At 40.9% G+C, this 25,149-nt stretch overlaps 1 protein-coding gene across 2 annotated transcripts; it reads right to left on the minus strand.

Annotated features, from left to right (window-relative positions):
* Positions 1 to 3,256: 3,256 nt before the first annotated feature.
* On the minus strand, positions 3,257 to 24,190 carry Ddx25 (DEAD-box helicase 25). Of its 2 annotated transcripts, none has more exons than XR_015452417.1 (12): positions 24,023 to 24,190; positions 23,337 to 23,394; positions 23,044 to 23,085; positions 22,460 to 22,595; positions 20,597 to 20,689; positions 20,383 to 20,485; positions 17,774 to 17,888; positions 16,568 to 16,745; positions 8,822 to 9,059; positions 7,674 to 7,866; positions 4,576 to 4,764; positions 3,257 to 3,536 (listed from the first exon to the last, which is right to left on the minus strand). XR_015452417.1 is itself a non-coding variant. In XM_004862584.4 (12 exons), the coding sequence occupies exons 1-12, from the start codon at positions 24,083 to 24,085 to the stop codon at positions 3,475 to 3,477; spliced, it is 1,440 nt and encodes a 479-aa protein (XP_004862641.1). In that variant the 5' UTR covers positions 24,086 to 24,190; the 3' UTR covers positions 3,257 to 3,474. The 2 variants fall into 2 exon arrangements, 1 of the variants encoding a protein (XP_004862641.1); XM_004862584.4 differs by having other exon boundaries at positions 7,704 to 7,866.
* Positions 24,191 to 25,149: the final 959 nt, after the last annotated feature.

The following is a 25,149-nucleotide window of genomic DNA, read 5'->3' on the forward strand; positions in this document are numbered from 1 at the left end:
TTCTCTAGCCAAGAATCAGCCCACTTCAGGTATATTTCCTGTATTTCACTGAAGAGTGTAGAAGTTTAAGTTTAAAGGGGAAGTATCATATTCTTCTCTCAGCCACAGATTTAAAAATGTACAGAAAATGTCTTTCTATAGCAGAAAGTTGGCATTCTCCAAAGTAGATATAGTACTAAGACAGTTTGTGGGTTAAAATGACATGAGGACTATTGCCTGGCAGTGGCTGAGGGCTGGAGTGAGGGGTTGGAGAAGAATCTGAGCCTTCTGTTACTCCCTTGGTGAAACTAGTAGGAGCCAGATGCCTAGATCTTGAATGCTCTCCTGAAAAAATTGATGTGCATGGCTGTCTGAGTACAGAAGGGAGAACAGGGGTAGGCCCCTGGCTCAGGCACTGAAGTGCAGGCCTGGCCTGAGGAGCCCTTGATCTGGACTCTCATTTCTACTTCCCCTCCAATAGCTGGGTTGTCTCTGCTTGGGTTCTCTTTCTGATGAAGGCCCCTACTTGAATCAGGGAGCCAAGAGCCAAACCAAAGTGTGACAGAACCACTTCCTTCCAGATAGGTACTGCCTCCCCCGTGCCCCATCCCAGCAATCCTCGAATAAGATTTTCCACTGTTGATCCTATGTGCAGAGACAGCCAGTGGCTTTCACAGTGACCAAACTTTGCTGAGGAGGATCAACAGTTTCTCCATACACAAGGATGTCTCTTGAGGAGCTACCAGACTATGACCAACTCATTTACCTTTCCTATTACTAACAGCTGCCTCACATCCAGCACCTAACGTCACAGCAGACCTGCCCCAGGCTAGGTGATCACTCACAGATCCCACTGAAAAATCATAGCCCTGCTCCACATAACCATGAATTTCAATATGCTAACAGTAGTAAGTTGGCCAAGATAAACCTAATGGATTTGCTTTAGTATTTGGTGCCAAGTAATACACAGCTGATTAAGCCAGCTCACAGATGCACTGAAATCATTCGGTTACTTCTTGCCTCTCCATTTTCTTTTTCCTTCAACAGGCATCGAGAGGGATGACCTTGGCCGGAGCATGTGTGAAGACAGGAAAACTGCTTAGAATTCTGAGCAAGGAGCCACACCACGGCAAACAGCCTTTGCATTGTTGACTCACTAAACTGGACAGTTAGTGTTAAAACAGCTGTGACCGTGCAGAAAACAGGATGGCTGAGCTGCCTCCTAGGTGGCCAAACAAAGGGATATGAGGAGAGGGCCAAAGGGGAAGGCGGAAGAATGCCTTGTGTTTGCAGGCCCTGTAGGAAGAGTTGTCAAAGGGAGCTTATTGAAGGTGCTCTTCAGGGTAACTGGTGGAGACTTTATCAGAGATCTGAACTGGCCAGCAAGTAGTAAAATTTTATTTAGGACATCCCAAGGCTGAGCTGAGTGTGGTGGAAAAGCCAACTCAGTTCTCGGAACAGTGAGAGCAAAATATCCTGTTATGCTTCCCATGCTTACCCATCCTATATCATATTATTTGGGTTCAAAACTAGGATGGAAAACATTAAGGAAAAAAACGTTAGTCAATGAGGAAATGGAAAAAAAGAAAATTATTTACTCAACAAGAACATATATTCATTGAGTACCTGGTATATGCTGGGCACTTGTTGGGGTGAATACTGAGTGGACAAGAGACATAGTGGAAGGAAGACTGGAGCAGACATTCCCAAGTGGGTACTCTACAATATCAGTTCTGAGGACCTGTCTTTGCCTCAGTGTCTCCTCCGAGTCAATAGTCCTTATGACCCATTAATCTGCCTCTAGTTTCAGCTCCCTTATGTAAGTATGTATTTTGGGCCTTTACTCTCTGAGAATCTAGTTTTTGCGCATGGGGCAGGGCATCCATAGTTCCCCCCAGGGTCTCCAGGTAATTATGGTAATGAGCTGGTTCTGGAACACTGTGTCAATGGGCCCAGGTTAGGGAATTGCTAGGTGGTACTACTAAGTGCATACTGGGAAGGGACTACTGATCATTCTGTCCTTCTATAGGAGACTCTAAGTGTCCTCTCCTCTGGAAACTGGCCACAGGGCAACCTCCCGCCCCAGCCTCATACAGTGCTAGCAATCTGTAGGCCTCTCCTGTAGCACAATCTAATAATGGTTTATTCTGAGTCTTTGTCATTAGACTGAGTTCTGCAATATCTGTTGTATCTTATTAATCTCTTTTCTGACATTAAGCACAATAGATAGCTGATGATTAATGAGGAAGCCTAGCGATTTTTGTGTATTTCTAAGCCCTGCACTTAGCGATAAGATATGGACAGGGTGAGTATCAAAAGAGCTAAGCCAGAAGCCACTGTCCATACCAGGGTGACAAAAGCATTCGCTGGAGCCCCTACTGGCAACAGAGGGCTGTGTCAAGAGCCGGCACCTGGGCTCTGGCTCTCTGTGGGAGACTGGCCCTTCATCCCATTTCTCAAGCGCATGGCTCACTTCTGAGCAGCAGATGTGAGAAATAAAGCACCTCGGTGTATCTGAGTGTCCCACATATGCCAGTAATTCTTTTTTTGGTACCAGGGATCGAACTCGGGACCTTGTTCTTATGAGGCAGGTGGTGGAACCACTGAGCTAAATCCCTGGCCCTGCCATTAATTCTTTTTTTGGTACCGGGAATCGAACTCGGGTCCTTGTGCTTGCAAAGCAGGCAGAGAAACCACTGAGTTAAATCCCCGGCCCCCTGCCATTAATTCTTAAAAGCAAATTGGTTCCTGGAGACATTACTTCTTTAATGGGCATGTGAACTTGCTTTTAAACCCCCTACTGCCTATCTTTAAGAAATACCTAGAATAAAGCCACCTTTTCTAAGATTATGAAATAACTGACGATGAAGTAAATCTCTAATTTGAAGACAGAAGAAGCAAAACAGGAAATTATTCTGAAATTCTAGATGTCACATGAAACACTGCAAGAGCAAAACACTATTTTCCAAATGTTTCATTTTTCAAAGGTTTTGCTCTGTACCTTCACCTCAAAATGTGTACATCCACACAGAGGAGGGTGAAAGGCTGAGGGGAAGGGAAATTAATGGCTAACAAGGGCAGCCTGTGAGTGAGGCCTGGAAATGTGTGGCTTTTCCCTTTGCCCCAGCAGCTCAAAGCACAAAATCAGTGTTGTTCTACTGCCCCCTCGTGGCCCTGGCTCATGAGAGATGCTCTGCTCAGATTATATAAATGATCTGAACACATCCCAGCCGTCCACACAGATGTTTACCTATTAAAAAAAATTAGACTCAGAAAGGATCTTGCTTTTTTTTTTAATTCAAAAGTATCACGTGCTTTACATTAATATGGTTTCCAAAAGACCTCAGGTCTTAAAACTAAGAGTACCATGACATTTATTTTGCCATCTGTGACAGTTTCACATCGAAAGAGCCTCAACATAAAAAAGTATCTTCAAAACCTTCAGGAACATTGTCACAAAGAACAGGATACCTCATACACAATAAAGTTCTTTCTTCAATATTCAATCTTTTCAATCTCATCCATGTCTTCAGGATCGAGATGCTTAATACTGCTATCTAAAAACAAAAGAAAAAAGGAAACAGTCTCACCCCAGGGCCTAAATGGAAGTTCATTCCAGGCTCCTCTGAGTTTTTTTTTTTAAGACAGTAACACCTTTGAAACTATATGTTCCTGTGACACTTTGCATAGAATGCCTTGAGATAGGAATGTGAGGAAAACATGGGAACAAAATAACCAACACTAACCAAAACAGCAGCAAATGCACCAGACCATGGGATAGACATATTCAGATGTCTTGGGGCAGAAAAAGGCCACAGGGACAGTGACAAGAGCCTGGGAAGGACTAAACCTTCTCAACTGCAGTCACTTCCCAAGACCAGGTTTATAGGGCTTATCATTGTGACAGTATTCCTATTGGTTCATTCTTTCCCTCCCTCCCCAGTTAGCCTGACACAGGGGTAAAATTCAGTCTGCAAACCTTTACAAAATATATTCCAAACATTATACATGAACATTACATATGTGCATTTTCCAAGGCACATGCCTGTTGCCTCCTAGAAGGCAATGAATGTTCCTCTTGCCCTGCTCCCAAGCACATGCATGGGCTTGGGGTGGAGGGTGATCTGAGGAGCAGGCGTCCTCAGGGCTCCGTCAGTGCACTCTGTAGTCCACAGCCCCAGGAGGCTAGCAGAGCCTACCTTATTAGATGGGGGGCTGTAGGAGGGGTTGCAGAACTTAGAATTCAGGCTTTCCTATTGAAGGGGGCAGAGCAAAAGGAGGGGAAACATGTACACTAAAGAGGCTGGGTACAGAATATAATCTTAAAGGACACTATTACTTTGCTTAGGGTACATTTTTATAGGATGTGCACATCTGCTCCAGATGAATGAGCTCATGTAAATTCCACTTATCTTGAAGTTGTTATTTAACTATCTTGCAAGAATGATCTGATGAAGGGACTCATGTGAGGAGTCTGGTCCTACGGATGAGAAGCCTTCCACTCTATGGCTTCTGCCTCCACACTATCCTAAGCCTCTGTACTCACGCTCCTGGCACCCCTCACCTGGCTCCCACTGAGAAAGTAGTGCTACTTACTAAAATGGTCCTGGATCTGCATGAGCAGGGGCAGTTTATTCACTTCAATCATGTTGAAGGCAAGGCCTTTCTTCCCAAAGCGTCCTGTCCGCCCAATGCGATGGAGGTAGGTCTCATAGTCAGGCTCCAGTGCTTGGTTTGTAGGGAGATCAAAGTTTACAACAATCGTGACCTGCTTCACATCAATCCCTAGTAAAGGAAAGACAGCTAGGGTTGTGATATTTTCTTTAGGACATAGCCACTAAAGAACCACATGTGCTGAAGGAATTCTCATTAATGGGGACAATTTGGAAATCACCCTGGCTTTACATAACTGAAATAGGTATTTTGGTCAGGCTGTTAGCTTTTATGCTATGATGTCTATGATGCTGGCTAAGTGTGAACAGAGGCTGATTCTACATAAGTGTAGATATAAAGCTACACAAAGCACGGGTGTACATTTATGTATGGGGATGTGCTCTCACCAAGCCCCCAGGGCCGCCCTCTCCTCTGTGTCTCTGCTATATGAACTCTTCAGCAGGGCTTTTAGCTCCCCAAACCTTTACTTCTCACTGGACCACAACTCTGCTCCATTCCCTGGCTACTTTTCTCCTCAATCTTTTTTATCTCTTGCCTCAACTGTTAGGAAAACTTCCAGACTCGTTTCCCCTCTATCTCTTCTCCCACTTCTCTAATCTTTTCCACAATGGCCGCCCCAGCAGGTTCCAGAACTTGGGCTCAGAGCCCACTACCCAAGTCATACAGGATAAAGTACAAGCCAGTCAAGACCTCAAGCCACCTACAGTCTCACTTCTTCCTCTCCTAACTCACAGGTACAACACACCAGTCACAAGGTCTGGCCATTTCCCAAACACACTATAAATTCTTCCCCAACTCATTCATCAAGTGTTGTTTAGCCTTATAAGAAACTGGAAAACTTCCACAGAGGCTGTGCCATTTTGCATTCCCACCAGTAGTGTGGGAGAGTCGTAGGTGCTGTGCATCCTTGCCAATGACTGTTACTGCCATTCTTTCTGAATTTAACCATCCTGGTTTTTATCTAGTATATCTCATTGCTACCCTTCCAATTAGAATTGAAACTTTTCAATTCTAAGGTTACCCAGGAAGACTTCTGTGACCTCAAGGGCCTTCTGCCTCCCAATTAACAAGCTGTTTGGGTCACAACCCTGGTTCTCTTTGTCCTGGGCCTTCACCCGAAGCGCTCACTGTGCCCTCTTTTATCTAGGGCAGGTATGTCCAACCTATGGCCTGGATGGCTGGTAATGTAGCCCCACAAGATCATAAACTTGTAATAGTATTATATGATTTTCAGTGATATTTTTCATGACTCAGTTGAATGTTGCTTGTGTATGGACTACATAGGTGATAACAGAATGTTGCGTGGGGGAGGACACAGTGCAGGGCTAACTTCACTTTCTGGGGCCACCTACAGTCAGTCAAATTGAAACCTCCATGTATCAGATGTTTCCTGTGCTTGTGTGAGTTGGCAAGTAAAACACAGTGATTGTGGACAATAGTATTTCCACCTACATATGTGTGTGTGTTCCTGTGTGCAAGTATTGTTACTAAGCAGATGTATAAGCCTTATTTATTAAACCTGCACTTTTGTTATTTCATAAAATAATAAGTCAAAACAAAAAAGAAAGTTTTGTATTTAAATACATTAATCATATTCTATATTTTATTTTTAATTTTTTAATATTATATATGTGGCCCAAGACAATTCCTCTTCACTCAATGAAGCCCAGGCAAGCCAAAAAGTTGGACACCCATGCTCTAGGGCCTGGACTTTTGCTATACAATATTGCAACCATTAGCCCTGTGTAGCTACTGAAATTAAAAATTCAGTTCCCCAGTCACGCTAGTCACATTTCAAATGCTCAAGGGCTGTATGTGGCTAGCAGATACCAACTCAACAGCATGGAATAGAACATATTCATCGCTGCAGAAAATTCTATTGGATAGAGCCAGTCTAGAGAGGCAAGAGACTAAATGGTGAGCTTTTGAGCAGCACGGATCTTATCCTTTCTCAGGCTATATTTCTCAAAGGCAGGGCTTAGCACTTAGTACTAGTAGAACAGGCCATCAATTCTGTTTGCTGAACTCAGAATGAACTAGGAAACAAAGTTTGAATATGGGGTCTAAGCAAGGACATAGAAGGGATGAAGAAAGGAGAGCCACTCTCTTGAAGAAATAATTTTTTTCCCAATAGTTAATAGCTTTAAAACTAAAAACACCTCAGGCCGGGGATTTAGCTCAGTGGCACCGCAAATGCCTCACAAGCACAAAGTCCTGAGTTTGATCCCCGGTACCAAAACAAACAAACAAACACCAAAAAGACTAAAAACACCTCAGAGATGCTGAACATCATTAGTTATTAGGGAAATGCAAATTAAAAGCACAATGAGATCTCACTACACAGTTTCTAGGATGGTTAAAATCAGTAGTAAGAGTGTTAAATATCAGCTGCCGGCAAGGATGCAGAGCAACTGCAACTCTCCCATACTAGTGGTGGGAATGCCAAATGATGCAGCCATACTATGGAAAAGTTTTGCAGCTTCTTATAAAGCTAAACATATACTTATCACATGACCTAGCAATCCCACTCCTAGGTATTTGCCCAAGAGAAATGAAAACACATGTCTACATAAAGATCTACACAGGAGTTTTCATTACAGCTGTATTAAAAAAATAGCCCCAAACTGGAAACAGTCCAAATGTCCAACTGGTGAATGAATGAACCATCAGGGGGAAAATGCTAGCAATAAAAAAGAAGAGAGTATTGGTACATGTTACAACACTGATGGAACTCAAAGGCATTCTGCTAGGTGAAAGAGTAGGATGCACAGGCTCTGTGCGTGTGACTTAATTTATACGGCATTCTGGAAGAGATGAAATATATGGACAGAAATCTGACATCTGATCATCAGTTTCAAGTGCCACAAGAGAGGAGGAGCCTGACTGTAGAGGAGCATGATGAAACAGGAAGATGGCAATATTCTGTATTTTGATTAGTGATGGTACATGACTATATATGCTGGTCTAAACTCACCATATTACATACTTAAGGAATGAATAGCATCATGTGTAAGTCATACCTCAGCACCTGACTTTAAACACACACACACCTCGAGCACAAACATTGGTTGTTATCAGAACCTTCTCTTTCCCATCTCGAAACCTCTGAATGATAGAAGCTCGCTGGTCCACCGTCAGCTCCCCGCTCAACAAGGACACCTGGTGGCCGTCCTGCATCATTTCCACAGTCAGCCACTTGGCATTTCGACGTGTCTACGTGAAAAACAAAACCCACCATAGCACCCCTGGTTACAGTGGAACAGCTGAGCTCACGATGCTCAGGGATGGGGAGGACTGGGGTGCAGAGGAGTTCTGGCTCCACGGCCTTCAGTCCTGGAGAGACCTTAGAATGTGGCATGGATTCTCCTGCCGCCTGTGCTTCTGAGGGCCACATCCACACAGCCAGAGCTTTGCCTTTCTCACCTAGGAAATGCTTAGCTCTCACGGTGCTCTAATGACAAAATGATACATAATGTAATCATGAAAATGACGACACTCCAAGAGGGTTTTGTATGTGCCAGGCATGTGCTTTCGCAACACTCGAATGAGGTAGCTACTATTTAAAAAACTTTAAAATGGACCAAAAAAAAAAATTCAAAGCTAAAAAATGTTAAGTAACTTGCCCAAGGTCATATGGCTGCCCTGTGGCAGAGCTGAGCTTTCTTTGATGCTACAAATATGCTTTTTCAGTGCCATCCACATGACTGGAACGTGCTAGTCTAGTGGAGCAGATATGGAGGTGAATGAGGCAGAAGAGACCCTGCTCAGAAAGCCTAGTGTGTTCACATGGTAGGTGAGAAAATAAAGCGGATGAAACATGAAACATGAAAATAAACATATGGAGACATTAATAGTATTTAATATCCTTAATCTGATAAAGGGTATCTGTAAAATCTATAATAAGTATCAACCTAAACAGGGAAGTGTTACAAGCAGTCCTTTAATAAGGACCTCTAGGTAGCATCATACTGAAGATCTGAACTTTTCTAAGCTTCACCCATAAAATATAATCAATTCTAGTCAGAGCTCTTCTGAAGATTAAACTGGATAATGTATAACAAGTGCTGAACTTGGTGCTTGGCTCTATGCCACTTAATAATATTACTGTCCCTGAGCCTCCACCTGTTGGGAAATGTGGGCATGAGGAAGACACATCTAGCAAGTTTACCTGGCAGAAGATGATGGCCTGGCCAATGGTGATCCCACCATAAATGTTGCACAGAGCTTGATACTTGTCTTTCTTGTTCTCACACAACACATAATACTGTTGGATGTTGTTCAGGGTCAGCTCCTCTTTTCGTAACTTGATAACATTGGGGTCAGGAATGATTCGCTCAGCAAACTGCAAAACAGAGTCTTCAAAGGTTGCTGAAAAGAGGAGCATCTGGCATTCGGAGGGCAAAGCTCTGTAAGGGAGAAGGGAAGGTGGCCATCACCCAGCTGCCAGGCTCCCCCTGTCCTTCAAGCACTGCAGGCTCCCTGCCGGCAGCTGCTCCACCCACACCTGCAGAGTGGGAGGTGCTGCCTGCAATGACAAGTGACACTTCCACACAGCCCATCATAGTGTCTCTTCTTGTTTCATTAAAACTCGGAGAAACACATACGCAAGGGGGAACTTGGAGCAGTTTAGGTATACATCCAGAGAGTCTGTGGGTTCTCATGCCAATTTCTTCTCTATGTGGTGACAGCCTCACATAGAGACGTTCAACTGGAGACATTATACATCTTGGGAGGAAAGAAGAACAGCTACAAGTAACTTTATTTGGAATGGGGAGAAACTATAAGAAGGGAGCGAAGAGAGGAAGTGCTGTAACTGTACACTAAGCCCATAATAAATATGAGGATAGTTTACATAAAGTTCAAAAAAGGGAGAAATGAATCCATGGACTTAGTGGTCAGAAGAGAGGTTAATCCCCAGGAACCGAGAGGGATTGATGACAGGCAGGAGGCTTCAGGGGACTTCTTGGGTGCTGGTAAATAAAATTCTATTCCTTGATCTGAGCTGTGAATGGGCATGGACTCTAGTGAGAGTTCATTCAGAAATACACAGGATATTTACATATCCTTCTGTATACATTTTATGCCAGCCTTTAAAAATTAAATTTATTCTTAACTGACATGTAAAAATATAAAAACTAATGGGGTACCATGTGATGCTTTAATACATGTATATGTAATAGAAAGTTTAAATCAGATTAAGCTGGGCACGGTGGCACAGTGCATTTATAATCCTAGCACCCAGGAGGGTGAGGCAGTAGTATAGAGTTTGAGGCCAGTCTGAACTATATAGTGAGAGCCTGTCCCCCCCCACAAAAAAAAGTCAGATTAAACTTATCTATGTACTTAAACATTTATTATTGTTTTGTGGTGAAAACTTTCAAAATATTTTTTCTAGCCCTTTGAAATATATTTTAATGTCACCCTACCATCCATGCAATAACACACCAGAACTTCTTGCTCCCATTCGTCTGTAACTTAAACATACTAACGCAGATACCTGCAATTCACTGATAAAACTTTCCCATCCTCCCTTCCCCTACACTCCCCAGCCTTTAGTAACCATTATATTACCATCAACTCTTATGCTATCAACATTTTTAGTGCAGCCATTATGGAAAACAGTATAGGAGTTCCTCAAAATATTAAAAACAGAACTATCATATGCTTTAGCAATCTCTCCCCTGGGTGGTGTGTATACAAAGGAAATGAAATCAATATGTCCAAGGGACGTCTACCAACTAATGAATGGATAAAGAAAAAGTGGTATGTATGTATATACAAGGGAATAGTATTCAGCCATAAAAATAAAAAAGAATAAAATCCTGTTGTTTTCTGAGACATAGATGGTACTTCAGATCATTATGCTATGTGAAAAAAGCCAGACACAGAAACACAAGTACTGCATGAGCTCATTCACACATCAAAAAATCAAAATCAAATCAAAAAATGCCACTGTTTAAAAAAGACAAGACAGATCAGAGAAAAAAATCTCATCTTTTGAGACAAGGACGGGATACTTGGAAGAATAGTTAGTGTTAACAGGGAGCAGGAGAAATTACATGGTCTAGTAATTCCAAAACACAACTTATAAGGCTGGGACCTGGATCATCCATGGAGCTTTTAAAAGTCACAATATGACAGACTTCTGGTCAACTACAGTTAAGACTGTCTACATGTTCTACATTCCTGTTAACATGGTTATGAAGAGGTATTAATTCAAAGAAAATACAGAGAACAAGGGAAGATAATTGGTGGACGAGACATTTCAATGTATTTTTGAAGGAAGGGGGTGTGAGAAAGTGTATGGAGCTAGGAAATGAGTGTCAGCAAGTGGAAAATTGGTGAAATGGCATCCAACTTTCCCTCCGGACTCCTGAGAGGTCTGGGACTTACAAGCTCCAGAGGTGGACAATTAGGCTGAGAGGACTGAAAAAGTTAAAAAACAGACTGGGAAAATTCTGCATTCACAAGCAGGGGCATCCTAACCACTTGCTGTGTCCCAGTCATTCATCTGGAGAAGAATGATACAGGACTTTTATCTCTAGGTCTGGACATTTTATTCTAAACTGAAAATTTATACAAATTAACATAAGAAAAAAAATCACAGTCTCTTTTGAAGAACATATTGGATTTTGAAGGCTTAATGGGAAAAAGAATGTAAAATATCTCAAAAATTTTTCTATTGATTATTGAAATAATTTTTTTAGAACTTGTAAAATATAATTTCACCTATTTCTTTTTTAAAGTGGCCATTAAAAATTTTTAAATCATACATCTGGCTTGCATATTTCAGTAGAATCATTTAATATTTTCTGAGCAAAAGAAAGAAAAACTGAACAACAGATGACTCATCAACCAACATAAATGCTCTAATTATTGCTTAATAGTCTCTTGAGTAAAAAAAATACAAGAAACTTTCTTTGTGACTACTGAATCTTTCCTAGAATTCTGAATCTTTTACTTGCTGTTATAAATATATAAACAAACCAACTTGTTGGTAAAAGAATGGCAAGAAGGGAATCTCCCTTGATCTGTGGCCAAAATTAATTGAAATAGGAAGTCTGGCTAAAAATATGAATGAGAAGCAGTTGGATTTGCCTATGTCAGGCAGCTAAGCACATACTAAGAAAAGGTAAGATGTTTACTCTGTGCAGAAATTCCAGACTTGGGGATACCAGCCTCAGTGGAAGGTAGGGGTAAAGCATACAGCTGAAAGGAGAGGATCAAGGGAAAATGGGCATGCTGAATGGTAGACTCTTCTCAGCTAGCTCCCTCCTGCTTCCAGGAGGCCAGGACCAGCAGGCTATTTCCCAGGAAGAAGATTAGAGACGTAAATACCTTTAGATGACAAATCTCCCAACCTAAAGTTGAAAATCCCAGCCAAGTACACAGAGATGTCAACGAGAATTTTGGTCCTTCATCTTAGATTATGCAAGGTTAGTTAGTAAGGTATCACCAGATACGATGGGGAAAGATCTTCTGTGAAAGATAGAGATGTGGCAAACAAACAACAGGAAACCTGGATAATTCAGACAAAACACTGAAAACAGAAAAAACTAAAACACTGTAATTAAATATCTTCTGAGAGACAAGAGTGGATATTGTATCCATAATAAAGAAAAGGAGCTATGGAAAAGAAATAACCATAGAACACCAGTATGATCCAGAGAAAAACAAAGCTAAACGTGCTATTTTAATGACAAATAAAAGGAGAAACACAACTGGACTAAAGGTAAATAATGAAAATAGAGCATAATGCACCATTTGGTTTTCTTTTTTTGTACTGGGAATCGAACTCAGGGACTTGCGCTTGCCAGGCAAATGCTGCACCACTGAGCTACATTCCTGGGCTACAATGCACCATTTGAAGGAAGAACTTGGAAGTGGGCAGGGTGGACGAGGGGATGTGAAAAGCATAGTGAGACTGGCAGTGCTTTGAAATCTGGCTTCCGCAAAAGACACAAGTGCCCAGTTTAAAGCAGTAGACCCTGAATTAGGTTGGCCATCCCACCCAAATAAGCATACGTTATTGTATTGTTTCCCTGATATCTCTATGAAACTGAGTTCCCCTTCCTGGTTTAAACAACCTAAGAAAAATGTCCTAAGAGTGAACAAATGGGGAGATGCTGACAATAGATGTCTCACCTCCTCTAGTGTAAGCTGATTCTATCAGGTCTTACCTATGGCCATGCTTTTGAAAGTTTATCAAGTGCTGCGTCAAATCATAGAAATGAAAAAAAATCCCTTCCAGCCCTTAAGATATTTTGATTTTAAAAATGAAATTTCAAAACATCTTGACTTCTATGAAGTTTTAACACAGAAAATATAAAACAAAAGATTGCTCATATCATACACAAATACAAACTAGCCTTTACTCAACCATCTACATATGAAGTAAACAGTGTAAATGTAAATTCTGACACATTTGGATCAGTCAATAAACTTCTTATCAGGGCAAATGAAGAGGTCTTACCAGCTAAATGTCCTGCACTTTTTATACACAGCATTTAAAAAATGGGTATAATCTGCTCAGCTGTGATGCTGGGACCTTTATTATCAAAGTTTTTGTCTACTGTTTAGTCTCTTAACTCTTGCAAAATCAGGAAGCTTTTAACTATACAGAACTGGAGAGAGCTCCTTAGATGACTATCACTTTAAAAAGATTTACAATATTGGTCTGCTGTAGCATCATATTTTCAAAGTGTAGGGTGGAAGGAATGTCTTTCAATCTGGGAATACACCGAAGCTGAGAACAGAGAAAAGGATTGCCATTAAACAGATATGACAGGCTGTTCTTCTAAAACTGTTTGAAGACCTCTGAAGAGGACCTAGAAAACGAAATCTAGAGAAAAGAGTGGACTGACTGCACCTGAGCTGTCTGGTATTATGTATAGGGGTGACTCACGTGGCAGGAAACTTATGTGACAAGAACTCAATGACAAGAAAAGTACTCATGTATTTTAAAAGAATTAAGACTGCTGTAGAGCTCAAAAAATGTCACCAGAAAAGGGCGCAAAGTTAAACAGGACTTTCTTATCTGTTTACCAAAAATGTAATTTATTTGGAATCCATCCTTAATTTCAAAGGTTAAATCATCTCTGTGCTTTATAAACATTTTCCTTGAGAAAGACAGTTTAACTTAGGATAATGCTTAATGTACTTCAGAGGGTTTAAAACTTGTGGACATTGTAGACATTAATAGTCTATGTGATGAATTTATGGACACGAGATCTGAATGATAAATAACTGGTCTACCCAAAAAAACCTGTAGACTGAGTGGATGGCCATTTCTAGAGAGCTAGAAACTAATTTGAACAAGTCTAAAAGAACTTAAATATTCTTACCCAACCCCAGCAGTAACTATGTGAAGTAATGTCTATGTTAATTAGCCTGACTGTGGTAATCATTTTACAACACGTCTGTATCATGTTGTATACTGTGTGTGCCATGATTGTGTCTGCATCAGCTCTCTAAAAAGTTTGGTCATTTTAGGCCCCGGCCCCCCCAAAATTCCCAGACTGGTAGGTACAAATTCTGAAAAGGAAAGGGCACACTACATGTCTAGGATAAGGAAAGAACTAAAGTACATCACTGAGAAATTTCAGAATACTTCAGAGGCAGAAGAGTCCCAAAACTTCTAGAGAGACAGAGAAAAACCAAACCAAACCAAACCAAACCAAACCAGGTTACATACAAAAGCTTGGAAATCAGGATCAGCATCATCATAGGAAGCTGAGGATATTAATTAAAGTTATTTTTAAAAACTCTGTTTTCAATACTGCATCTGAAATTAGAGGGAGAATGATTTCTCAACATTAGATTCCTATCCAGCTAAACTATCAATCAAAATATCAAACCTACACAGGCACTGAAAACATTTTCAGACATTCAAGAGCTCATTGCCAGGGATTTAGCTCAGTGGTTCTGGCGCCTGCCGCAAAAGCGCAAGGTCCCAAGTTCAATCCCTGGTACCAACAAAACAAAAAACCCCAAAAATGTAGATAACAGCTCATTTAAGGGCTAAAAAAACGAACCTCTGGGGCCGGGGATTTAGCTCAGTGGCGTCGCACCTGCCTCTCAAGCACAAGGTCCTGAGTTCGACCCCCTGTACCGGAAAAACAAAACACAAACAAAAAAACCCGAACCTCTTACACATTCCTTTTTTTTTTTTTTTTTTTTAAAGACACTAGAAAGCATACTTCAGCATGTTGAGGAAGTCACTCAAGAAAAAAGACCCAGGAAATGGAAGACTTCAAACTGTAAATAAGCAAAAGAAAAACCCATGACAAGAACTGTGCAACAGGGCTATGGAATCATCAATCCAGATTGAAGCTGGAGGGAGAGAGAACTTGGGAGATTCTCAGAAAAAAACCAGAAATCGATGGATTAAAAAATGTATTTTGTGATGTGGAGATACCACAGACAGCAGTTTTGATGGAATAACTAGAAAAAAAAGTTAAAAGTTCTTACACAGTGATATTCTTTTTTTTTTTTTAAAAGGAAATGATCAATTCTAGGGGGAAAGTTGTACAAAAACCCCGTAATTATAATAATATACTGCTTGGCTCAGAAGTGAACAGTATTTATAGTGTCAAAATAATGTCAACACTGTTAATGTAACCAGATCTGCAGGATATAATCAAAGAGGTGACAGAAGAGGTGGTAGAGGGACAATGGTTGCTGGTTAAAAGAACTTGGGCCCCTTCTTTGTAGACAGTGACTGTGTACAGGAAATAGCAACATGAACACATTATTTAAAAGTATGAAGGTTAATTCCAGGAAAGAGGTGTCCTCTTGGGCTTGGGGCAGGCGATTATCTTTTTCATTACAAGTTTCTCAATACTATTTGAACTTCACACTAAGCGTATAATACCTAACTTAAAAACAAGTGCTACAGATTCCTAACCCTTCCACCAAAAATTCTGGCTCAGTGAATCGAGGTTATAGGCCTTGTAATCTGTAATGGCAAACCCTTCAGGTAATCCTGATAGGCCTAGGAAAATATACTAGGATTTATAAATTAGAGGCAAAGTCAGGACTAGACTACCCAGGTGTTCTCTATTCTAACCAATTAGCTATCATATTCTCTAGAGACCCTCTTTGGGATTTTGCTCAGAATACAGGACATTATTGGAAAAGTTGGTGTAGTCTTAGTATTTAGATTTCATCTTTAAGCCTGTGTTGGAAAAGTAAAACAGAAGGAGAAAGGAACCCTTCTACATTGTTGGTAGGAATGTAAACTAGTAGAACCACTTTAGAAATCAGTATGGAGATTCCTCAAAAAGCTAAAACTAGAAATTCCATCTGACCCAGCAATACCTCTTCTGGTTATCTTCCAGAAAGAGATAAAGACATCATATTACAGTGATACTTGCATACCTATGTGCAGCTCAATTCACAATAGATAAATCATGGAAGTGACCTATATGCCCAGCAACAGATGAATGGATAAAGAAAATGTGGTATACATACACAACGGAGTACTAGTCATAAAGGATAAATTTGAATCATTTGTAGGAAAATGGATGGATCTTGACACCATAATACTAAGTGAAATAAGTTAGACACGGAAAGTTAAATATTGCATGGTAGACTCTAGAGATGGGAAGGGAATCTGGGGAAGGAGGTAGAGAGGTGGGTAGGGGGGAATAAAAATGAGATGTGATATGTGTATGTTTCAAACCCCAAACTGAATATAATCTCTGTGCGTTGCAAACATATGCCAATAAAAATTTAAAAAGTAAAGCAGAGAGGCAAGGTTATAAGCTGAGCTGGTGAAATAATGTAAACCCAAATTCATTTTAGAGGGGAGGGTGGTGAGGAGTTAAGCAATAAAAACAACTAGGAGCCACAGACAGATGCAATTCTCATGTGGACAGAAGACCTGGAGAGAAAGGATGAATTTGTGGGTTACCTCTGAATCCGAATACTCTGGTCCGAGAAGCCCTGGGTATCCATCATCACATCTGCCTCATCCAGGACAAACACACGAATCTTAGTCAGATCGATCAGTTTGCGTTTGAAACACCAATCAAGGACGGTCCCGGGGGTGCCAATTACAATCTGTTTGGTGACTTCGGTTCCTCTGGGAACTAGGGAGAAAAGGTTTGGAGTGCTCCTTCAGATGTGCACAGCTTCACTTTAACATAATGGGTCACATGTCAGGGCCATGAGACACAGAGCTCAGCAGCAAAACCATAGCTCATGGTGATTATCCAAGTGCAAACCCTGAGGGTCACAAGGGGTTTCGATTTTGCTGAGTTTTAGGATAAGTTTCTGAGTTTCTAGGTTTATAGTTATAATACTGTTGCAAATTTGACTTTTTCCCCATGGCCATTAAAAAAACCAGCCTGTTCCAGCTACTCAGGAAGCTGAAGCAGCAGGATCACTTGAGTGCCCAAGTTCAAGACCAGCCTGGGCAATGCGGCAAGATCCTATCTCAAAAAACCAACCAAACAAACAAAAAGTCACACTGCAGCAGTTTCACTGTCTTACAGAAATCCTATGTAAAAATGAGAAAACTTCTCCAAATGAAAAACAACCAAAATGTCCATCAATAAGTTATGCTGTTACACTAAATAAATTATGGGATATGGTCAGCTAAAGAATGAACAGTGTGAAAACAGTGCTCCCATTTTTTATAAACAATGAAACAAATATATTTATGTGCACTTATATGAGCTTGTATGAGCTAAAAAAAAAAAAAAAGTAAAAAGAAGATACCTGCCTGATAACAATACTGTACTTATTTTTGGGATAGGTTTTTTGGAGGGCAAGAACAACTTTGACTTTTACATTTTAATCTATCTTTTTAATGTCTTTTTCATGATAGGCACATACTTTTAATGAAAAAAATCTAAAAGTAAGTTGTCCTCCATAACAGAGTCTCAAAGAATATAGAGGCACCTGCTGTTAAGTTAGCAATGTACTGTGTCCTTAATATTTTCCAGGTATTATGCCTAACACATTATATCATCTCATTTAATTCTAATAACAACTCAGTGATACAGGTGCTATTATTTCCCCCATATTAGAGATGAGAAAACAGAAAAGTATAACGTCCTTGTTGGTAGTGAAGCCAGTTTGGAAAATCAGCCAGGACTGGCTTCCTGGTACCTACTGTGATTTCCTCGAATGGCGTACATCACATTAACATTCATACAGAATTTTCCCATCTGTTCCACCACATGGCCAGTCTGCAGAGCCAGTTCATAGGTAGGAGCCAAACAGAGGCACTGTGCAAGGGGGAAGAGAGAAGAGGCACAGAAATGACATTGGAGATTTTGGTGAAATGTTTTATTAAACTTCTATTGGTATATATTTGTGATACATACTGATTACATTCAGTAATCAGTGGGGGGAAACAAATACATATAACATCTTGATCATTTTTATTTCCGTCTTGCACTGCCTGCTCCCTCCTTTCCCAGATCTCTACAGTCTACCTCCCTGTTTCTTAATATGGCTTTTATTTTGCTCTTTATTTATATTTTTGGTTTCTTTTTTTTTTTTTTTTTTGGTCCTTGCGCTTGCTCAGCAGGCGGCGAAACCACTGAGCTAAATCCCTGGCCCTATTTTTGGTTTCTTATATTAGACAAACCATGTGATACTTAGCCTTCTGTGTCTAACTTATTTCACTTAGTTTTTTTCGGTACCAGGAATCAAACTCTGGACTTTGCGCTTGCCAGGCAGGCGCGATGCCACTGAGCTATATCCTTGGCCCTTCACTTAGTATTACAATGTCCAGATCTATCCATTTTCCTACAAATGATTCAAATCTATTCTTCTTTATGGCTGAGTAGTACTTCACTGCATATGTATATATATCACATTTTGTTTATCCGTTCATATGTTGATGGGCATATAGGCCTCTTCCATGACTCAGCTACTGTGAATTGTGCTCTTACAAACAAGGATATGCATATGTCACTGAAGTATGATGACTCTAGCTCTTTCTGGATGATATCCAGAAGAGATGTCTTCAAGAGAGCTGGGTCAAATGGAATTTCTATTTTTACTTTTTTGAGGAATCTCCATACTGATTTCCAAGTGGTTGTACTAGTTTACATTCCCATCAACAACGTAGAAGAGTTCCTTTTCCCCCACAACCTTGCAAGCATTTTCCATTTTTGAGTCCTTGATTATAAGCATTATTACTGGAGTAAGGTGGAATCTCAGTGTTGTTTTAATTTGCATTTCTTTAATGGTCAACAATGCTAAACATATAAATATTTTAAATTGGAGACAATTTAACAGTTGATAGATCTGAGGTAAATTCTTTTTTTTTTACAATACTGGGGATCAACCTCAAGACCTTGTGCTTGCAAGGCAGGCGCGGTGCCTCTGAGCTAAATCCCCGGAGATCCGAGGTAAATTCTGAGTATGAGGAGGCACTTCTTTATGTGAAATGGAGAAATAACTATCTTTTATATATTCCTCTCTGGAAGGTTATTTAGAAACACAAGCTACTGGTCACCCTCTTTGGTGGGGGAAGAACAGAATTCAGGGAGGCTGGGAACCAGTGAGAGAGGGAAGTGAGACACATCATAGTTTATGCTTGATTCCCATCACTTCTTGCCTGCCCTTAAGAGTCTGCCTGTTTTTAGAACACTAACCCATCAATGCAATGCATATGTGCATATATATCCCACCAAACTTTTCATTTGTTATTCTATCTCCCCTAAAAATGGTGGCTGTTGATGAATGAAGACACTGTGATGGAAGAACATAGTGATATCTAATGCAGTTGTGTGCTTCAATTAGATATCTTTGATAGAGAAGGAAATATAGCCAAAGTGCTAAAAAAAATAGTCTCTATACACATTTCTTGACATGTGCTCAAGCACAGATTATCCTGAATTTTGATTAATATCAAACATCAAACACATTTTATTGGCCTTGTTAAAAATGTATAAGGCTTCCAGTGGTTGGTGTTAGTCATTGACATCTACAGCTTACCTTGCTGAGAAAGCCCTTGTGTTCTCCACTGCATTTAGTACACAAGAGAACTCAGCTTGTCAAAGGAGTCAGTGTGTGCCCTTTGGACAAAGAAGGAAACACTACTAGATACTTTTTTTGAGTGGAAACTAGGCTAGGAGAGTGGTGAGCTGGGTGTCCTTAATTAGTAATATCAAGAAAGATATTTCTCTCTCCAGGTGTCAGCTCCCTTCTCTGCTAAATCAGTGGTGGACCGGAGGATGTTCTGGCTCTACAACTAAAGAGGCATCATTACTGCAGGCTTACTTTATGCCAAGCACAGTGCTTAAAATGTATGTTGTTTCACTGAATCCACATGATGACCCTATGACAAAAGCATTCATGTGTTTGTTCGTTCATTCGTTCATTCATTCATTCATCTATTCAATGTTTAATAAGTGTTCTCTACAGCCTAGGCCCTGTGCTGTGTGCTAGAACTCAAGAGTGAACTATGATCCATGCCTCTGCAGCTGCTATCTTGAAAGACAAGAAACAGATTTATTAACTTGCCTAAGAAACTGAGCTAGTTGGTCAGTGGAGAAGCTAGGATTGAAAGCCTGTGTCCTCCATCACTGTTCAACACAGCTGCCTAGTACTCTATAAGTTTATGAAAGAATGCCTATTCTATACATCATTACATCAGTGTATTAATCATATACTTTCATCTTTAAATATATACTTGCAGTAACATCACCCATTACCGAAACATCATTGACAGTGCAAGGATCCCCCTCTCCTGCAGCCCTTCCTTACCTGTGGAAACATGTCCAAGGCATTCACTCTGCTTAGCATTGCCAAAACAAAGGCGGCTGTTTTCCCCGTTCCAGACTGGCTCTGTGCTATGAGGTTCTGGGGTCTGCAAAAAAGAGGAGGCCACTTGGCATAAACTGAATACAAAAGCCGGGGAAGAAACTGAATTGAGTGAGCTAAATAACCCCATTGGAATACCACTGCCCTTGAAACTCACGGATGTGCCAGCATCATAGGAAGAGCCATCTCTTGGATTTTGGATGGCCTGTTAAATCCCATTGCATAGATCCCTTTTAGTATCTCTTCCTTTCTGTCAAAATCGAAAGAAAGAAAAAGAAAATTAAAAATATATAAGATCAAATATAAAGTCTATGGTTGGTCAGTGCCTCAGAAATACAGTATATACTTGAAAGGTACATTTCTAAATTAAACCACTTTGCAACTGACTTTAAAAGGTAATATTTAGATCCCAGTAGTTGGGTGGCTAAGGCAGGAGGACTGTTGTGAGTTCAAGGCCAGCCTGGGCTGTATAGTGAATTTAAGGCTAGCCTAGAATACAAAGCAAGACCCTGTCTCAAAAAAGGTAATATTTAGAATTATGTCCTTTAAACTTCAGCTCTCATTCATATACATCATGTTTCTACTCAGACAAGAAGCTATGCTATCAGTCTCAGCTAAGAACAGGTTGGACTTTCTATTGAGCAAAGGAAAGAAAAAAGGAAAAATCAATCTGATCAAAGGAGTATATTGGTTTGTCAGGAGTTATGTTTTCCACAGGAGGAGAGACACCTGAGTGACATTTATTGTTTAGGTCTTTTTCATGAACAACTTCGATGTTTTAATAGCAATTTCCAGAAAAGACATTTTATTGAGCTGTTTCTTTCACCACTTCTCTGACATTCATTGATATATTACCTTATCCTCCTGAGGCAGTATTTTAAAATGTATCTTTCCTGGAGTCTTATGCAAAAATGCTACAACAAGGACAAAGCAAGTTGGCTGGAACACTTTCACCTTTAGGAACATGCACACTTGGATGTCCCTGATTGGTAGATTAACTTGCAGATGACTGGCAATGAATCTTTAATCATAAGTAGGCCTCTCCTACCATTTAGATAGAAAATGTCTGGGCACTAGGATTTTGGATTTTTACCACTGTTACTGAACCAGGGCATCTGGAGGGAAGGGTAAATAAGAATCTGATCACTTGCACTGTAGGTACTCATTGAATATGTGATCTTTAAGACCCAGAAATTGTTTCTAAAGCTGGGGAAAGTCCTGGGATAAGTAGCTCAGCACTGGTTCAGACTTGTCCACAGGCTCTCCATACTACTAACAGGCTGAGAGGGGACAGGCAAAAGGTCTGTCTGGACTCGTCTGCTGGTTAACTTGCCACAATGGTACCAAACCAGGCCCATCTGGCCCAGGGTATATGGTGGGCAAAATGGGGCTGGTTTGGTAGCACATATTTGTAACTTTTCTTAATGTCAGCTAATAAATCCCTGGGAGTACAAAATGACTTGGGGAAGTTACTCATTTTAACAACATCTGAAATAACTAGGAAAATAATGGCTTATAAGTTACCAAAGGGGATGGGAGAAGATGTCTATAGGACCATCAATGCCTCTATATCTGAATTCTGATATGGACAGTGGCAGTATGGTGTACCTGGTTCAGCTATTCCCCTTTCTACTGTAAGACTAAAATACTTTACTATCAAAACTTCTTGCCTGATATGGTGGGACTTGCCTGTAATCTCAACACTTGGGAGGCTAAGTCAGGAGGATTGCAAGCTTGAAACTGGCCTAGACTACAGAGTGAGACCCTGTCTCAAAAACAAAACAACAAAAGCCCCAAAAAGCAAAAAATAAAGAAGTCCTCAATTTGCTGGGCAACTACAGTATCCTAGTATTTTCCTTTGATGTATATTTTAATTGCATGCAAAATGTGCACATCCATTTAAATACTGAGTATTAGAAAACAAATGAGACCATGACAGTTTTAAAAATTATTAATAGATTAGTTTATTCTGGGCCATGCTTTGCTATTTTCCCATACTAAAAGAGTTAAAAATACTCACAGTCGTAGCTCTTCAAATGTTTTTACTGAGTACAGTGGAGAGCTGGGATCCTTTTGCAAGACTTCCACTAGGTGACTGGATTCTACTAAGGACTGATGGATTAATTTGTTTAAGAGTGAATTAGCTGCCAAATCCACTAGAAAAAACAAAAGTTAAAAAGGAGGACATCAAGTCTCCTGAAGATATCTAGTAAGTTGCTCTCTACCATTCAGTGGTTGCATATCAAAAAGGTTCCAGAAAAAATGACATAGCCCTGAGAATTCCTTCTTTCCTGAAGATCTACTAGCTTCGTATGCTCTATCACTACACCAACCTCTCACCTAAAGCAAGCCAACAGCTATCTCCACCATACCTAATTCTTTCTCCATAGCTGGAAATTCCTAATCCACTCCCTGCATATCCCATTTCAACTTCCTCTTAAGAAATATGTCTTCTCCTGATTCAGTATTTCTTCTGGTATTCACTCCTCATAAATAAAACAGAAACAAAGCTTTTTTCTAAGATATTAGTCATTCACATTGTAAAAGTGATGATCAACTGAAACAGAATGCTAGTAGATATATGCAAATGAATTTATCTCCTACCTACATCATCTTCATCATCTTCAGGGTTATTAAGAGAATCATCTAAAAGGACAGAAGAGAAACAATAAATTTAGATAAATGCTGAACAGAAATGTAGAGTATACTATTCCAGTTTTTCTTCCAACTCTACAGTGTATACCAACAGATTCATCTGGTCAGAATGGATAAAAACGATTGAGAAGGTAGTGGAGGGTCTTAAATTAGTTAAAAGTGTTTCAGCTGGCAGGGACTCGATGACAGCAATGATTTTTTAACTAAGTGAGGCCAGTGGGCTTTACCTTAGCAACACTCACCTATATTTGGGACTGTGGTACCCAGAAGGTTCTTCCGGGGGTGGATGAGATTTGAAAACTATTGAAAGACACAAGTTTTAACCAATATTAGGAAGCAAGCCATCAAGCTGCCCCCTGCTCCTCTGCAACAAAACATGGAAGTAGTTTAGAGAAGACCCCCCAAAAGGTTAGAAGACCCCCCTTTACAATGTCAGGTATTAATGGATTCATTTCAAGAATAGGTCTCCTGTATGAATTATTTAATATCAGAGAAGACGTTCTGTAGTCTTTGCACATGAAGCTCCTATTTGGCCTCTAGTTTAAATATGGGCAGTTTGGGGGTGGGTGGTCTGAGCACTGACAAGAGGATGGTGACTAGGAAAGCATGTTGGTAAATTCAAGATGGCCAGCTGAATTAATTCTAAATTAGGGGAGTAGAACACTCAGAGGCAAGTCAGGACTATGTATCAGCTGCTTTCTTGCCCCTGATTTCCAGGTGTCTTCATTTAGCCCCATTCAAACCGAAGGTCTTCTAACAGTCGTTTTCTGTGGCCCTCCTCCAAACCCAACCCACACTTCCCCTCCACTATTTGACACCCCACTCCAAACGGCAGCAGGGGTTTCCCTCCTTTCCCCTGGAGATTTCCCTCTGCGAGTCCTGGATGTCGCTCCCACCCCCTTGCCCTCCCCTGCTCCGTGGCGGTTACTTGGCTGCTCAGCCGCTCGCCGTCCGCTGCCCCGGCGTCGCCAGCCCAAAGTAACGACGCCATAGCTGCGATCGCTGCTCCCGCCCCCAGCACGTGCTTCCATCCAGGCTCGAGGCAGGGCCTAGCCCCACTCCGTGGCCAATGGGCTTGCTTCGGGGGCAGGCTTTAGGCGGCGACCACCCGCTGCGCCGCGCGCAGGCGCGCAGGCTCAGCCGAGCAGAGGCTCGGGGAATAGGGGAGACCGGAGAGGGGTCGCCAGAGATGCGAGTTGGAGGATTCCAAGAGCTGTACTGATCCGCAAGGATTGGGATCCGCGCCAAGTGTTGGAAAACGGGAAGGAGGCACTGTCGTAGTTAAGGCCGGCCAGCTGCTGACCTCTATCGTCAACCCACAGCTGGGGACTCTTAGCTGGCAGCTGCATTTCTACTGATCCGAGAGTCCTACATCTCCTACCCGAGGCGAGGCTGTAACCCACTGCCTGCTTCAGGCACTCTGCCCGTGTTTTACCCCTACATTTCCGCCTGCACGTTTAAAGATGTAAGAAAAACTAGCGAGTCGTATAGGAAAGTCGAGGGACGAATTGGGTTTGATCTGAAGAAAGCGCTGAATGCACAAGTTGTGAAAAGAGGGCAGAGATCAAATGTTAACTACTGTTTTTGCCCTAGGTACCTGTGCTATTTCCCCACAATAGCTCGTTTTAATTTTTATTCTGAGATGTCCTTTGCTAAAGCAACCCTGAGGAAACCTTTTCTTTTAGAGTATCTACTCCCTGCATGTATTTGCACAATCCAAGATAGCTCCCTGGTACCGATGACTGCTAAATTTGGTCAGAAAGACTCAGATTTTTTCCTCTTTCCTAACTAGAATTTTGAGAATTGAGTCAGCATCTCTGGAATTGGGAAGCAAATCACAAAACCCCACTAACTGTTGTAATTCTCTCTCCGTGGTGCTGAAGCAACATTCCCCATCCTGTTTCGTCAGTCAGGGCTCTTCAGTATTTTGTTTTAAGGGCATAACATTTCTTTTTTAGCCTTTACTTTTGAATTCTAATAGTAAACGTTTTTGTCTCAATGGTTACTTTTTACTATTTAGGTACAAAATCGGGCCAGAACCTTCAGTCTTCTAAT

The sequence above is a fragment of the Heterocephalus glaber genome, unplaced genomic scaffold (assembly GCF_053883595.1).
Source record: "Heterocephalus glaber isolate CG9 unplaced genomic scaffold, H.glaber_assembly_v1.0 deba00001446, whole genome shotgun sequence".
NCBI classification, from domain to species: Eukaryota; Metazoa; Chordata; class Mammalia; order Rodentia; family Bathyergidae; genus Heterocephalus; species Heterocephalus glaber.